This window comes from Poecilia reticulata, chromosome 15 (assembly GCF_904066995.2).
Source record: "Poecilia reticulata chromosome 15, P_reticulata-male-v2, whole genome shotgun sequence".
Taxonomy (NCBI): domain Eukaryota; kingdom Metazoa; phylum Chordata; class Actinopteri; order Cyprinodontiformes; family Poeciliidae; genus Poecilia; species Poecilia reticulata.
This window is the reverse complement of record NC_088844.1, coordinates 30,832,449-30,849,147: the sequence shown is the minus strand read 5'-3', so window position 1 is coordinate 30,849,147 and position 16,699 is coordinate 30,832,449. Positions and strand designations below refer to the sequence as shown.

Sequence of the window (16,699 nt, the reverse complement as noted above, 5' to 3'; positions counted from 1 at the left end):
ACATTTGGCAATATAAAGTATTAATGCATTTATTTTCTTTTATCTGGCTTTTTAAAAAGGACCATGTAGAACTCAAGTTTTTAAATGTTATCATTTATTCATATCAAACTTAAAAAGTCATGAGATCATGGCGCCACATGCTCGATACGGAGGACGAAGCTTAGCCAGATGCAAACACACACGTCATCAGCAGCTAGTCACGTGGTGGACGTCCGGACTCTACTGACCACCTTTAGGCTTCCGGCGGACTTTGAGTTGAATGTCCGCCGGAAGTCCGCGGACTACTTTCAGCGGACTTTCGCATTTTAATCAAAAATAAAAAGCTATATAAGGGTTATGCTAGGTCCGTGGAAATGCTAACACAACAGTTGTCTTCCATTACCAGGGGATATTAACACAATGTGGTAACAAACTGTAGAAGAAGAAAAGCCGAGCTGGCCACAGTTACTGTTTTCACACGGAACAGTTGTCTGGTGTTTCCAAGACATATTAATCTAATGTAATAAACTGTAAGAATTTAGAACTACTTAACAACACTTGGAAAAGAATGCATTAATTTTATAGTATTAACATTAAAGACTACCCACAACAAAATCTGATAATCACATTTATTTATACATATGGAACAAAGTAAAACGGTATACATTTTAATACAATGGGTTTTTAGAAGATATTCACAATAATAAAAAAATCAAAGCAAGGTCTCGTAAATCCGTCATAACTAGAAGTTTCATTTTGTGTGTTTTATTTCTCTGAAGTTTACAGTAAATAAAAAATTAAAGAAAGAAAAGTCTGGTTATTTCCACGCAGCGTCCAGAAAGATGTTCTGCTTGTTGCCCAACAGCTTCGGTCAGCATCCAGATATTCATGAGCTTTTTTAGGACGAATATTAAAAAGGTAGATTAGCTATAGGGACAAAATATCCCGACAGAGTTTGCAGTCAAACAGTAACAGAGACGCTAAACGGGACGAATGTCTTGTTTACAGTCTGTAGACAGCAAAAGTCATTTATGTTAATATGTTTGATATTAATAGCAGCTTAATTAAATAACATTTACCGTAAACTTCTGGGAAAAAAACACACAAAATGAAACTTTTACCAGTATGGGCGGGTCAGTGTGCAACGTGAGGAGCCAGAAATCATCCGGTGAAGGATTGTGAACGTTGGACCGTAACCGGGTCAGAACCTCCAGCTGACAGTAGGAGTGGTCAGGAAGGGGGCGGAGTCTCACCAGGAAGTGTTGGTGGAGACCAGTTCTCTGAGCTGCTGAATGGTGGCAGGGGTCATAGGTCAAATCCTCCTTCAGAACCACACACACACACACACGCACACATACACACACACACACGCACACACACACACACACACACACACACACACACACACACACCACACACACACACACACACCACACCACACCCCCCACACCACACCACCCCACACACCACACCACACACACACACACACACCACACACACACACACCACCACACACACACACCACACACACGCACACACACACACACACACACACACACACACACACACACACACACACAGGAGGTTAAAAGGCTTCAGATTGTGACATCACAATAAAATAAAGTTTTCTGTGAAAAAACACCACAGAAAATAAATCATAAATAAAACTAATGTAGAGTTAATTTAACCCCATGAGTCACTGATCAGGTCACAGCTTCACCTGGACAGACGTTTTCCTCAGAGGCAGAATCTGGTTTTGGGGAAGCTTGACCAACGCTGGAGGGATTCAGAGGATTTCTCCATGACAAAGGGACCGGACCGGACCGGACCGGACCGGACCCAGTACCTGCAGTCACGTGGGCGGAGCGCTGCAGGCCTGGAACCGGGTCAGATCCCCGGGATTAAAACGGTGAGACAAAGACCGACGAAGCATTTGGGCCCCAACGGTTGTTTGGCGAATAAATGTGAATCTTTTTGAGCCGCAGACTTTTCATTGCTCATTTATTATTAATATTATTATCATAATAATTATTAATATTATTATAATTATAATTATTGTTAATATTATTATAATTATAATTGAAAGATATTCATTAAAGGTAAAAGCTACCCTGACCTGCTGGGGTTTTGATCAGGACAGGCTGTAAAGTTACTCATTTCTAATAACGAACTCTTGAGCGTCTGCAGCCGTCCATGAGACGAAGAACCAAACCTGAAGTTTAAACTGGGCCCAACTGGACCCATCAGAACCTCTCGGTTCGGACTGTGCGACCTGAAGCTGCACTGAGTGACCAGCAGGGGGCAGCAAAGCCTCTAACTGCAGGCTCAGGTCGGTTCTGTTTCTACCAGAGGAGGCTTTTATTGTGAAAGGGCCCAGGTGTGTCTCACCTTTGATGTCATGCGGCGATCCGCCCCTCTGTTCAGTCCAGCGGCCACCAGAGGGCGCTGCTGTTCCACCTCACACCGAGTCAGAACCGCCTTCAACCCAGCAGGAGGTTCTGCTTCCTGATTCATTTATCTCTGGACCAGTTCAACGGGCTGACCCGGTTCTGGTTCTGTTAGAGTTTCTACAACTTTGCATGTTGGTTCTGATTGGGGAGACGAGAGTCGGCGGATTCCTTTCCGGACTTTGATTAGGAACATCAGGGCAGCACCAACATTTAGATCTGAGCTAACTGGCGACTAGCAGCTGCTGGGTCGGTCCGGTCCGGTCCGGTCCGGTCCGTCCGGTCCGGTCTGACCCAGCTTTTATTCCTTACGGGTTCTGTCCATCTGAGCAGAACCCAGCTGAGGTTCTGCCTGGAGACGCCTGCAGACTGAGACAGAACCGGTCCAGATGGAAGGAGTTCTGGTTCTGGTGTGGCTGCGTCTCGGGCCTAATCTAATCTAATCTAATCTAATCTAATCTGCTGCCCTGATGATGAGGAGGAGGAGGAAGAACCTCCAGATGCTGCAGCGGCGCCGACCGGACCGGGTCACACGGGTCAGCCCTGACTGGACCAGAGCTCAGCAGAACTCTGCTGCACAGGAACCAGCTGGTGGCCCAGTGGGGCAGAACCAGAGAGAACCGGATCAGAACAAGAGGCAGAACCGGGTCGGAACCGGGTCAGATGGTTCAGGAGACAGAATAAAACAACAGGTCAGTCAAACAGTCGCATCAGAGAGAAGAACCAACAGAACCGACCCAAAGCCTCTGACCCAGAGAACCGGGTCAGAAAACCCAAACATTGACCAGAGTCTGAAACCATAAAAAACTCCAAAAACCAATTGGGTCAGAGATGGTTCTGGACTTCTGGACCTCTCAGAACTCCCAGACCGGGCCGGGTCATCAGGGAAAGTTCTGATCCAAACAGGTTCTGCTGCTCCTTCCCACAGCAACCCGGACCTAACCTGGTCCAGAACCGGTGCTGGACCGCACCAGGATCATCACCACAGGTACCACGGCTCCAGTTCTGGTTCCGTCCATTCAGTCGGACCGGATCAGAGCCACGTTCCGGATCTCCAGAACCCTTCCTCTGACTCTCCCAGAACCTCCAGGCTGATCGATCAGAACAAACAGAACCAGACTCTAACCGGGCCTCACCTGGTCTCCCATCAGAACCGGCTGGATGCCCAGGAACGATGGCGGCGCCGCGGGTCGGGGGGCACTGCACACTCCTCCGGTCTCTGAGGGGGAGCACAGGTTAGAGAACCTGTCTGGTCTGGTTCTGGTACCAGACTCCAGTCTGAGGGCTGTCTCAGGTGGTTCTGACCCAGTGGTTCTGCCAGCAGGGGCCCAGTTGCAGTTCCTAGAGGTTTTGGTTGAGCAGCTGAGCCGAGTTTAGAGCCGCGTGGCGAGATTGTCGAGGAATTGGGTCAGCGGCCATGATCCTTTCTGGGGGGGCGGGGGATGAGATGGGGGGCGGGGGTGAAGGGTGTGGGGGGTGAGAAGGGTGGGGGTAGGAAGGGGAGGGGGGTGAGGAGGGTGGGGGTAAGTGTGTGGGGGGGTGGGGAGGGTGGGGGTAGGAAGGGGAGGGGGGAAAGGAGGGCGGGGGGTAAAAGGGGCGGGGGTGAGGAGGGCGGGGAGTAAAAGGGGGCGGGGGTGAGGAGGGCGGGGGTAAAAGGGGCGGGGGGTGAGGAGGGCGGGGGAAAAGTGTGTGTGGGGGGGTGGCGAGGGTGGGGGTAAAAGGGGGCGGGAGGTAAAAGGGGGTTGGTTGTTAATTGTCCGCTGAGCTGCAGATGTTCTGCTGCTGCTGATCCAATTAGGGTTTAAACTTCAGTGAAGAGAAAATCATGAGGACTCGATGTCGGGTCGGCTTCCAGAACCAGAACCAGATGTGGGCGGAGCTAACGGTCCTCCATCATCTCTGACCGGAGATCAGACAGGAAGGTTCCTCTGGGAGATTCTCCAGCTTTGGGTCAGGAGCTGGGAGGACTGGGAGGACTGGGAGGACTGGGAGGACTGGGAGAACTGGGAGGACTGGGAGGACTGGGAGAACTGGGAGGACTGGGAGGACGTCCCTCAGACTGGTTGTGTGATGCTGTGAATCACCTGCGGCGTCTCACCTGCCTGCCACCAGGTGTCCACCAGGGGGCAGCGTCCCTCCCCCACCACGCTGTGGAACCAGTGCCAGGCCTCGTGGTTGATGGTTCCCCCACTGTGGACAACCAGATATGGAGCATCAACACCGACCAATCCTGGGCCAGAGGCAGTCATGACATCACTTCCTGGCGACATCCAGGTGGTGATTACATCACTTCTGCCAGGACATGACTTCATGTCTGCTAGGCTAGATTAGCGGTTCAGACATGTGGTTCTGCTGATGATGAGGTAGCTGACAAACACCCAGAACCTTCTGACCCGGAAACTGGATCTGAAGTTTCTGGTCCAGAATTTAATTCTAGTCCCAGAACGTCTGTGCCTGGTGTGTTTGGTGTCAAACCTCAGAACCGGTTCCGGTCGGGTTCTGGCTGAGTTGGACCAGTTGGACCCCAGCGTCCTCAGAGAGCTCCGGTCGTACTTCCTGACCCAGTCGTCTCCGTGTCTCAGCAGCAGCTGCAGAGCCGTCGGCGGCCCGTAGAACCGGTTGACCTGCAGCCGCTGCACCGTCTCCCAGTACCTGCCTGGACAGGCAGGTGAGACACACTCCGTCCCACACGGCCACACTTCCTGCTTAAGCTCCGCCCCCTGCCTCTCACAACCGCTTTAATGATGCTTTCTGGTGCTACTGTCTGGACTCTGCGTCTGTTTGGGATGACAGAGGTCAAAGGTCACCTGACAGAAAAAAGGAGACATCACCTTCTGGTGATGGGTGTTGGCTCAGATCCTTCCTGACCAATCAGAGCTCAGAAAGCGGAGCGAAGGTCTTCATTGGTCTAAAACCAGGTTAATGAGTGACTGCAGCTCCACTTCCTGCTGCAGGTGAGACTCACCTGAGGTTCAAGATTAACCTGCATAGATCATCCATCCATTCAGCCTCAGAATGCCTCCAGTGGGGAATGTGGGATTTTACCGCCGGATGAAGCTGTGTAGGTGAAGCAGGGAGTTTTGGTGCTGCTGACCCGGCTCACCTGGATCCAGGTACACAGGTGTGCTGTCCAACAGGACAGTGGTGGCTGTGTCCTGTGATTCAGCCGATGTCCGCCATGCAGCCAAACACGTCTCCATCTCGGTAGTCGAACACCAACTGGAACAACAGAAACAGGGTTCTGGTGAGTTCTGGACCTGTTGGCAGAACCAGGTCGGTTCCTTTCAGAGGTTCTCCTCTTCAGACTGAATGTGGTTCCTTCTCCAGGCCTGCTAGAGAAAATCTCCACCAGGCAGGAACACCAGCATCTAACTGTTCCCGGGTTCAGGAAGGTGCTGTCTCTGGAGAACGTTTGGACCGTCTCCATGGCGCTGCCCTTGAACAGAACCACAGGGAAGTCTGACCCGATGGCAGAGAAGCAACTCAGGATGCTACATGGAGGGACCAACCAGCACTCCTGGTGGCACTCAGCTTCTGTTTGGTCGAAACCACCGGTGCCAGAAGAACCCAGCGACAGGAGGACCCAACTGGCCTCGGCCCGATACGATCCGGTCAGAATCAGAACCCAGCGACAGGAGGACCCAACTGGCCTCGGCCCGATACGATCCGGTCAGAATCAGAACCCAGCGACAGGAGGACCCAACTGGCCTCGGCCCGATACGATCCGGTCAGAATCAGAACCCAACGACAGGAGGCCCCAACTGGCCTCGGCCCGATATGATCCGGTCAGAATCAGAACCCAGCGACAGGAGGCCCCAACTGGCCTCGGCCCGATACGATCCGGTCAGAATCCTGATGAGGTCATAATGTTCTAGCACCATGAGGAACCAGGAGTTCTCCACCGCGGTTTGGTTCAAAGCCCGGAGGCGTATGGTGAGTGATGGAGGTGTGCAGCAGGTAACCCGCCTGGGTTAACCATGGTTCTGATGGACTGGTCAGGTGTAGACCAGTCAGGTATGGACTGGGTGTGTTGGTAACTTTTGGACCGGTATGGACCTTCTGATCAGGTGTCTCACCTCTTCCTGAGGGACGTCCATCTTTCCCATCACTGCAAGCTGTTCGGACCTCTGAGAGACAAAGACATGTTGGACAGATGGACAAGTCTTCACCGCAGCGGCCTTGAGCTCGGTGACTCGGCCTCCCCTCACACCTTGGTGATCACGGCTCTGCGCTGAGCTGAGACGGGACGTCCTGAGGTCCAGGGATTCCTCAGGAACGTTGTCTGGGTCCTACCAACATCTGAACATTCTTATCTGGAGACCAGGAGTAAATCTGAGCAGAGAACATTCAGGCCTCCTTAACTCTCATACTGACACAGATACCCTTTGACTAACAGGTTAGCATCTTGTCTTTAGGTTCTTTTGTTATTGGACAGAATTTCAGCTGTCACTGCCTGACAGCTGACTGATGCCAGGTCCCACCTGGCGACAGCTCTGATGAAGGTCTGCTGTGGAAACAGGATGAAGGTGATTGGATCAGTTTCTGGTTGGACCAGGAGAAAATAAAGACTCGTTACTGAACGTCCAGATGTCTCTGCAGGTTCTGTTTGTCTTCAGGCGGTTGGGTTTCGGAGGAAACTTTGGGCCTGGAAGACGCTGTAAAGCGATCAGGATCATAGTTTGTTCACTCAGCAGAGACAACATCCCTGTTCTGACACCTGGGATCAGATTCTGGTACCAACTGGGTCAACTCTGCTTGATTTGGTCTCTTGGTTCTGAAACCTCGTTCTGTAGCCATCCAGCTGTGGAAGAAAATGTTCTGTTGGACTTGACCCGGTTTGTTTCTGGGCACATTCAGCGTGTTGAGTCTCATTTTGAGCTGGTTTCATGGTTTCATGTCGTCATCAGTCCTGTTGATCAGTAACATCTCGTCACTCTGTGGGATCTCTGAGCTTCGCGCCTCGGCTCATCGCCGCTATCGGTGTGGACGCGTCACGGTCTGAGGTTCTGCTACCACAACAGAAATGTTCCTCAGCGGCGACCGGGTCACCTCCTCACGTCTGAAATGTTCTGCTTCTAAATATTCCTTAAAACAGAACTTTGTCTTCTGCATCCCTTGCAAAGATTAAACCTGAGTTCACTGGCGGCCATGTTCTGATTGTTACATACGTGAAGGTAGGTTAGCATTAATCTAACAGTAAGTTAGCATGAATTTAGCATCAGTTTAGCAGAAAATTAGAAGAGTTGCAGGGATTAAGAATGAATTGAGCACCAATTCAATTCATGCCAACTTTGAGTTAACATGAATTTAGCATAAAGTTAGCATAAAGTTAGCATAAGGTTAGCATAAAGTTAGCATAAAGTTAGCATAAGGTTAGCATAAAGTTAGCATAAGGTTAGCATAAGGTTAGCATAAAGTTAGCATAAAGTTAGCATAGGGTTAGCATAAAGTTAGCATAAGGTTAGCATAAGGTTAGCATAAAGTTAGCATAAAGTTAGCATAAGGTTAGCATAAAGTTAGCATAAGGTTAGCATAAAGTTAGCATAAAGTTAGCATAAAGTTAGCATAAGGTTAGCATAAAGTTAGCATAAAGTTAGCATAAGGTTAGCATAAAGTTAGCTGGAAGTGAGGATGAAGTTAGCAGGAAAAACTCCTCAGGTTCCTGAAACCCTGAGAACTGACATTATACAATTTTACTTCTGTTTTTGGACCAATCATCATCCGTCAGGTTCTGTTAGCGCTAGCAGCTGCCTCACCACGCTGGTTCAGATTGGAAGCTCACTTAAGCCAAGCGTGACCCAAACGAGGCACAGAGAAATGTTCTGAAGGTCGTGTTGGACCCAGGGTCAGCTTTAAACTCTGGATAAAACCTCAGTCAGTCTGAGGTTCCTTCCGGGCCATGGAGAAGAACAGTTCCTCAGTGTAGGGGAACCCCAGGGCTCGGTACTTGGGCTCTGTAGCTAACCACAGACAGCAGAACCAGGCTGGTCTGTCCTGGCAGGGAACACCTACCATCCTGGATCCGTCCAGCCAAGGCCTGGGAGCTGAAGCCGGCGAACGCCACCGTGTGCACCGCTCCGATCCGAGCACACGCCAACATGGCAGCTACAGCCAGCGGCGACACCAGCATGTAGATGTTCACCCTGTCACCTTTCTGGATCCTGTGGGCCTTCAGGGCGTTGGCAAGGCGGCAGGTCGTCTCCAGAAGCTCCCTGAGGGAGAAACATGACGGAACCAGGATGTTAACGAGGAAGCAGGACCAGAAAACCACTTCCTGTTGTACTGTAGGGAGGTGATTGGTTTGTGCAGATCTATGCCGACCTGCTGCTCTACGCAGATTAAGGATGAGATTTACAACCAAACCAACCTCCTGCTTTGGTCTGAAACATTTCCAGGACTGGTTGAGATTTTCTCTGGAGATGAGAAAAGCTCTGAGGACGAAGACGGATGTGGACATCGTGTCTCTGCTGCAGGTTTATGGAGCGTCATGGAGATGAGCCGGACCGTCTACATGTGTGTGTGAACCCGGCGCCGGGTTCGTCCCGCTCCCAGATCAGAGCCACCCGGTCCGGATGACCGTCCACTGGGACAGAGATGGAACGGGTCAGCAGAACCCGGATCAGGAGGGAACGGCTCCCTCCAGGAGAACCTCGGACCTCCAGGACCCGGCTGCGCTGCTCTAGCTGAGGGCCTGGCGATGTTACCATGGAAACAGAGTTAAACAGAGCCTGAGTCCGTCCTCTGAGGAACTGGATCGGGTCTGAAGGTTCTGGAGAACATCATCTTCCCTCCTAGAGAGCTTCAGATGGTCCTCCGGTCCAATCAGAACCAGTGTGAGCCGGGGCGGCGCCGAGCGGATCATCATCCCGACCCGGCGGGACTCGTGGTGGAAACTGACTTCATTTGTTCTCTGATTGAACATTAATCCTGAAGTGGATTTAGAGGCAGCAGGCCGGGCCGGGCCGGGCCGGAGCGGCACGCAGCGGCGCCGCAGAACCCGTTTATGTAATGGAGAGCTGATCCTGTATCGGACCTGATGGGAACCAATCATCCCGCCGCCGTTATTGGATTATAATGGGATTATAATCCGACACACAAACAAGGCAGAGGATGAAAATCTGACAAACATCTGGACCTGGTACCGGGTCCTGGTCCAGAACCACCAGAGGTCTGGACTGGACCAGTCCTGGAGAACCAGAACCCGTCCTCCGTGACGGGAACCAGAGTCACATCAGGATCTAATGTGACTGCGGATCAGAACCGGTCTCATCTCCACCTGCCGGCCTGCGTTCGGCCCGCTCCCCACAGGTTGGGACTCTGCTGGTTCTGTTCGGTCCAAACCCACAGCAGGAAATCTAAAACATCCTGCTGCTCTGGTCCATTCATGGTTCTGGTTCCGGTTCCCTGACACCTTTTTATTAATAAACCAGTCCGAACCGAACCGAACCTCAACCTTTCTACCGTTTGTGTCAGAACGGAACCGACTGATCCACACACGTTCGGTTCAGAGACAAATCAGCCGAACCTTGATCTGAACTTTAATTCCTGATCCGAACCGACAGGATATGATTCAGAAACCGGGCCGAACCTCTGTCCCCTCGGTTCGGAACTCACCGGACACGTTCCGCTTACCGCCCAGGAACCAGCGGATCCGGGCCCGGTTCAGGTGGCCTGAAGTCCTGGACGCGCTGGAACGGTTCGGCCCAGTGGAGCCAGTCGGCGGTGCCCCAGAACCGGTCCGGTTCGATGGCTGAGAGCCGGTACAGGTGGGGCAGCCAGGACAGAGACCGGAACGGGGCCCGGTTCGGTCCAGACGAGCTGCGACGGGCCAGGAGGACCCAGAAGAGTCCGGTTCCCCTGCGCGGAACCATGTCGGTCTGGAGCGGGCCGAACCGAGACTGACCCACCTTCTACCCCCCGACAGGTGAGTCCAGGTAGGAGGCAGGGGGCGTGGCCAGCGCCTCCGGTTCTGGTCCGGGCGGGATCAGAGACTGGACCGGGAGGTTTCGTCTGATGAAGCAGAACCGGATCTGGATCCAGATGTGAGCCGGTGGTTCCGGTTTTTAATCTGTTGCAGTTATGAAGAATTGAAACATTTTATTGATTATAGATAAATATCACTAATTTATCTATAATCAATAACACTAATTATTACTGGCTATAGATATAGATCAAGATTATGTATTATAGATGTATAGATTATAGATTCCTGCTGGTTTCTGTCTGGATAATCCAGAAAACATCAGAAGCCTGTTTGATATGGGATTGAAGGTCCTAGTCAAAGTAATGACCCAGAGGTTGCTATGACAACGCCTCTGGGGCTGTTAGTAAAGTTGCTGCTGAAAAATCTCCATTTGTTTATTTTGAAATCGACTTTAATAAATGAATAAAATGGTGGATGAAACGCCCCGTGACCTCTGACCTCTGGTGTGTCTGAGGATCCTGGAAGCCGATAATCTGATCAGCTGATTGTCACATGATCATAATAGCGATGAAACAAACATGTTGTGGTCCTGATTAGCCGCGGCTAGCATCTGGAACGTAAACAAACCGCAGATTATCATCGAACCGTCGTTCAGACACCGCGGTGGGATTATGTCCGTTAATCTGACCGCAGGTCTGCTGGATTACACATCATCATCTGGACTTACTGGACTCCCTCAAGCTGCTCAACTGGAAACCAGTCAAACCAGTCCTCTGCTGCAGAGAGCTGACCGAGCAGCCGGTCCAGAACCAGCAGACCGGATCAGAAACACGTCCAGCTGGAGTCCCTCAGGGCTGCGCGCCCAGGGCGCCACCGTCCGCTCTGGAGCAGGGCGACGGAGCCGTGATTTAAAACTTTATTTAAAAAACACGACTTCCAACAATCTAACCCGTTTATGTTCGTGTTTAATGACAGATTAGGAACCGAACCGAACCGAACCGAACCGAACCGCCCTGCGCCTTCATGAGTTCTTCCATCTCAGCTGCTAATCTGGGATTAACGGAGGCTCGGCGCTCTGGCTCTGCTGCGTCCGCCTCAGGTGAGCTTTGGTCTGCAGGTGAGCCTGGAGGAAGCTGCGCAGCCGGAAGTGCTTCCCGCAGCGCTGGCAGCTGTGCGGCGCCTGGCCGCTGTGGATGCTGCGGTGCCGCAGGAAGCTGGAGGCCCGGCTGAAGGTCTCTGCGCAGGCGCAGCAGCGGTAGGGCTTCTGCCCGCCGTGGGTGTAGCGGTGGTCCCGCAGCAGCTCCTTCAGCCGGTAGCTCCTCCCGCACACATCGCAGCGGAACGGCTTGTCCGCGGTGTGGCTGCGCTGGTGCGCCCTGCGCTGCGACGGGTTGGGGAGCTTCTTCCCGCAGACCTGGCAGGTGACGGCCGGCGGCAGCAGGCCGGCCGCCGCCGGCTCCTGGGCGTGACGGCTGATCATGTGGTTCCTCAGGCAGCGGAAGCTCTTGCCGCAGACGGAGCAGAGCTGCTTCTCTCCGGCGTGCGTGACCTGGTGGCTGCGCAGGTTGGCGGCCTGCGTGAAGCGCCGCCCGCAGGTGGAGCAGCTGAACGGCCGCGGCTCCCGGTGCACCAGCGCGTGGCGCGTCAGGTGGGAGGCGTGGTGGAAGGCCTTGCCGCAGACCTCGCACATAAAGGTCTTGCTGAAGTGCGTCACCCGGTGCGTCTTCAGCGCGCTGACGCAGGCGTAGCCCTTCCCGCAGATGTCGCAGCGGCAGCTCTTCTCGCCGGTGTGGCGCGCCTTGACGTGCAGGTCGCGGTGCGTCTTGTGGTTGAAGCTCTTGGGACAGAAGCCGCAGGCGAACGGCAGGAGGCTGTGCTCCTTCACCTGGTGTTCTCGGAGCTTCAGGACGCCGCTGAACGCCGCGCCGCACACCGAGCACAGCGGGTGGGACTTCCTGTGGTGGTCGGCCAGCCGCTCGGCGCTGGGGAACAGCCTGCTGCAGCGCCAGCACTGCAGGTGAAGCTCCTCGCTCCCCGGGGCCGCCGCCTGCCGCCGCCCGCAGCGTTTGGCCCCGCCGGGAGGTGGCGCTGGGGGCCGAGCGTACTCATGGTCATCGGTCGGAGGGGAGGAAGAGGCGGGGCGCACCTGCGACTCCTCACCTGGGAGATCAGAGGCGCTGCTTCTGCTGCCACCTGGAACACAGACACAGTTCATCTGATGAGCAGCAGAGGGCGCTGCGGTTAGCTGCCCTATGAGGAATAGACCCCATCAGCAGCAGCTGACTCCACCAGGAGCTCCTCACGGCTCCGTCCTCAGCACTTCAGCAGGTCGACTCACCCTCAGCGCTCTGCAGCGCCACCAGCAGGCTCCTGGCGTCACCAGCAGCGCTCAGTGACGGACTGACGCTGTACAGCAGGAAGTAGGCGTGGCCTGGGCCGGGCTCCTGCTCACCTGACACACAGAAACACCCGGTTCACACCAAACAGACTCGGACCCAGACCTGCCTGAATCGTGTTTATGACCCGATCCCAGGATCGGTCTACTAACTGGTTTAGAGACCATTTACCTGGCAGACAGGTTTACACCTGGTCCTGACGGTGTTCCCCAGGGTCCTGTCCTAAAGCTCCTCCCAATGTCTCTAACTAACTTCATCTCTACCTCTAAACATTCGCCTCTATGCAGATGATTGAGGGTTTCTTCCTGCGCTAATTGCAAATCATATCATTTTTAAATGTTAAATCAGTGGTAGACAGATTGAAAGTCTGAAGCTGTTCGTCCTGCAGACTCACCTCCACCTGTCGGGGTCTTCATTAACCCTCCACAGGTGTCAGCCGGTGTGGGCGGAGCCTCTTCCTGCCTCGTCATGCTGGTTTCCAGGATCTTCAGGATTTGATCCACAGCATCCAGACACAGCCTGTCCACCGCCACACCCAGTTCCTCCTGAGGAAACCAGTAAACCTCCATCACTCATTCACACAGACTGAAAAATCCAGTCTCCTCTGACTGGGCCCAAACTGGGACCCAAACTGGACCAGAACCAGGGTTCCTCCAAAGAGCCTCTTAATAACTTTGGTCCGAATGAATCCAGACGTTTAATGATAAGTTATGTTTTATTACCAGGTTATTTACTGACCATTCCCTTCAGGAAAACTAACTGCATCTCTCCTTGTCGTCGGGTTTTCCTCTAGATTACATTCCTGACCATCAAGCGTTTTATTTCGGAGTGTTTGGATCATGCAGGCGAGTCGGGAGGCTCCAGATACAGAACCAGGTTAATAACCCAGAACCAGGAAGCCTGACGGTCTGAGGCCAGCTGGTTCAGGAAATGATCCAGACCTGCTGAAACAGAGACAAAATGTCGCCACCGGCGCACACAGAAAACCCCAGAAGAGTGATATGAAGCGTCCAGCTGGGTGTCTAATGTGGACATCCGTGGGATCCGTTGATGAGGAGCGGCGCGCGGCGGGTCGGGACCTCCTGACATGGACAGGGATCTCCTTGGTCTTGTCGAGGTTCAGGAGCCGGTGGTTCACCAGTCCGCGAGATGCTGCACCTCAGAATGGCTCCCATGATGGTCGTCTGCACATTTCAGGATGTGGTTGGTGGTAAACCTGGGATGGCAGTCAGCAGGGGGCTGAGGACACCGCCCTGGGGGCCGCCGGTGCTCAGAGAAATGAGGAGTTATTGCCCACAGGGACAGACTGAGCTGTTGGTGAGGACGTCCAGCAGCCAGTTGAGGCCCAGTGGGACCAGTCAGCAGATCCTGGAGGATGATGGAGCCGAACAGCGCGGGTACCGAGGTGATGAAGAGCCGTGCAGATGGAGCGGTTACCCAAACTGGATGGGGTCAGATGATGGAGGCAGTGCTTCACCTGTCCACGCCTTCGTCATGGTGGACGTTAAAAGTCTTTAAGACGTGACTGTTGGTCTCTGGGAGCTGAGTTGAACGATGGTCTGGCTTCCCTCCAATGGAGTTCATTCAAACTGGGGAAGCTGATGTCGACCAGGTGGACCAGCGACAGACTGGAGGCTCTGCCAGCCGTTTACTGGGATCGTGGTACAAACCTGGGTCTTCTGACTGCCGGCGCTTCCTGCCTGGACGGTTCAGAGTCCGGCTGCTAAGGACATAATCACCAGGCTACAACAGCATTCTGCAGGTTTTTATGGGAAGCATTAGAGATGTTGTTCAAAGCCTTTCTAGAATATATCCTGACAGGTAATCTCTCTGATACAATAAAACAGGGATTATCAGTTTAATCCCCAAACCTAATAAACATCTAATGGTGGATGTTTATAATCAGAAGATCTCTGTGTATGATGATGAAACGTTTCTGCTCAGACTGGTTTAACAATCAGCCTTTATTATCGTCCTGTCAGGTTGGATTTCGCTCACATTCCTCTGAGATGCTGCAAAGTTTAGGGGATTATCTTTGTGGATTAATTGAGCTGCTCTACGGTGATATTTATAGCTCGGTTTCCATAAATCCAGGACTCCGCTCTAGATTTAAGATCCAGCGAAGCATTTGGCTTTACACTGTTAATCCCAATAACTCAGTTATTAACAACAAGACCAGCCAGTTTTCTGAAGAACAAAACGATCCAGTGCTGCCCTCACGATAATTTAATACATTTCTAAGATTATGTGAGATTCATCCATTCATTACTGAACACATCAAAGCATTTCATCGAGAATGAAGTTAAACGTTTATGAATGAAGAAACGTTATTTAGATTATGAAGGAGATTCTAGTTTTTCTACAGTTTAGTTCATATTCTCCTGCGTTGCTGTTAGTTATGGAGGACCAAAACCGACATAATAAGAAATAAAAGCATAAATTTATATTTTGTTTTTCCTTTTCCTTACACATGAGTTTCCGTTAAGTAATGTATATATTTTCTTTTTCATTGCCCTTAAACATTCGTTTTTGTCAAGAAAAACATATTTTGCTTTGTCTTTTTTTGCTTCTCCATTTTCTGCGCGCTGTTTTTCTGCAGCTCCTCGTTATGCTAATGAGGAGCTGCCTTCTCTGTCTCCTATTGGCCAACGGAGCTTTGGAACCAACGTCACTGCGTCAGACGTTATGGGGCGTTCAGGTGCAGTCGCTCGCTGCCATCTTTACAGGCCACAGACCAAAACAAACTTAATCCCGGTGGTTTTATTGTTACCGACTGCAGTGACGTTAGTTTCGAGTTGGATTTTCCAATATCCGCAGAGCAAGCGGCGTTGAGCTCAAGGTTGATCCGATTTATGAGCGCTAATTTCGGCCAGTCGATGTCCAGCTGCCTCCTCAAGCCTCGGAGGTTCACTTCACTGCAGGCGGTGACACATTAAAACCACCGGGATGAAGTTTGTTTGGGTCTGTGGCCTGTAAAGATGGCAGCGAGCGACTGGACCTGAACGCCCCACAACGTCTGACGCAGTGACGTTGGTTCCAAAGCTCCATTGGCCAATAGCAGACAGAGAAGGCAGCTCCTCATTAGCATAACGATGCAGCAGAAAAACAGCGCGCAGAAAATGGAGAAGCAAAAAAAGACAAAGCAAAATATGTTTTTCTTGACAAAAACGAATGTTTAAGGGCAATGAAAAAGAAAATATATACATTACTTAACGGAAACTCATGTGTAAGGAAAAGGAAAAACTAAATATATATTTATTCTTTTATTTAAATATTTATTCTTTTATTTAAATATTTATTCTTTTATTTCTGATTATGTCGGTTTTGGTCCTCCGTAGTTAGTAGCTTTGTTACTTGATAGTAAATAATAAAGTTAAACTCGATGCAGAGTTCACGAGGACCGTGACGTCACCGACATGAGCCTCTGGAGCCGGAAGTGTTGCTGTTAGCCACGGTTAGCTTTACCTCTGACCGGGGCTCCGGGCTGCTTACACGGACCGCATGCCCCGCGGTTCGGAGCTCCGTAAACAGGGTTTGGGCCAGGCTGTTCACGACCAGAACCACCTGGCTCCGGACTGCGGCTAAATCCGCCATTCCGGGCAGCGGTCAGCTGCGGGCTAGCAAGCGGCTTACAGCGGCGCAGGAACTGACGTAGCTGACTCGTCCAGTGCCTTTTCCGTTTAAAAAAACAAAAATCATAAACATGCCATAATTCATACAGCAAACAGAAAAGCAGCTAATTTTAACCAGATTCATTCATTTATTATTATTTTTAAAATAAACCGAAGGAAATTCTGACTTTTTTTCTCAGAATTGTAACTTTAAAGTCAGAATATATATTTTGGCCCTGATCCTCCATTGGACACAGATTCTTTATTTCAGAAAGAAAAATTTGATCGCAGAGGGAAACTAAATGTTGTAACTCTTATAGGTTCTGTGTGCAGGAAGGATCT

The 16,699-nt window shown here is 51.6% G+C and overlaps 2 protein-coding genes and 1 long non-coding RNA gene across 4 annotated transcripts; all 3 read right to left on the bottom strand.

Moving 5' to 3' along the window:
- Positions 1-77: 77 nt before the first annotated feature.
- Positions 78-1,404, bottom strand: LOC145555182 (uncharacterized). The gene is made up of 2 exons (XR_014091276.1): positions 1,101-1,404; positions 78-872 (listed from the first exon to the last, which is right to left on the bottom strand). It is a non-coding gene; the product is annotated as an uncharacterized LOC145555182 (long non-coding RNA).
- A 103-nt stretch (positions 1,405-1,507) lies between these two features.
- Positions 1,508-10,664, bottom strand: LOC103477438 (acyl-CoA synthetase short chain family member 1). The gene is given in 8 exon segments (XM_081616638.1): positions 1,508-3,645; positions 4,525-4,616; positions 4,941-5,082; positions 5,530-5,576; positions 5,578-5,707; positions 6,442-6,657; positions 8,439-8,638; positions 8,931-10,664. Coding segments are annotated over 8 exon segments (1,128 nt in total). The 5' UTR covers positions 9,134-10,664; the 3' UTR covers positions 1,508-3,547.
- A 99-nt stretch (positions 10,665-10,763) lies between these two features.
- Positions 10,764-16,649, bottom strand: LOC103477401 (uncharacterized). Of its 2 annotated transcripts, XM_008430502.3 has the most exons (4): positions 16,212-16,647; positions 13,141-13,291; positions 12,689-12,802; positions 10,764-12,543 (listed from the first exon to the last, which is right to left on the bottom strand). In XM_008430502.3, exons 1-4 carry the CDS (start codon positions 16,338-16,340, stop codon positions 11,396-11,398), a joined length of 1,542 nt encoding a protein of 513 aa, XP_008428724.1. In that variant the 5' UTR covers positions 16,341-16,647; the 3' UTR covers positions 10,764-11,395. The 2 variants fall into 2 exon arrangements, with proteins under 2 accessions (XP_008428724.1, XP_008428725.1); XM_008430503.3 differs by lacking the exon at positions 12,689-12,802 and having other exon boundaries at positions 16,212-16,649.
- Positions 16,650-16,699: the final 50 nt, after the last annotated feature.

What these genes read in the sequence shown, in the direction of transcription:
- LOC103477401 (XM_008430502.3), bottom strand. Translation starts at nt 16,340, where the DNA reads ATGGCGGATTTAGCCGCAGTCCGGAGCCAGGTGGTTCTGGTCGTGAAC. An exon ending in GCCCGGAGCCCCGGTCAGAG is followed by an intron (nt 13,292 to 16,211) that starts GTAAAGCTAACC and finishes TGGTTTCCTCAG; the next exon opens with GAGGAACTGGGTGTGGCGGT. An exon ending in GAAGACCCCGACAGGTGGAG is followed by an intron (nt 12,803 to 13,140) that starts GTGAGTCTGCAG and finishes TCTGTGTGTCAG; the next exon opens with GTGAGCAGGAGCCCGGCCCA.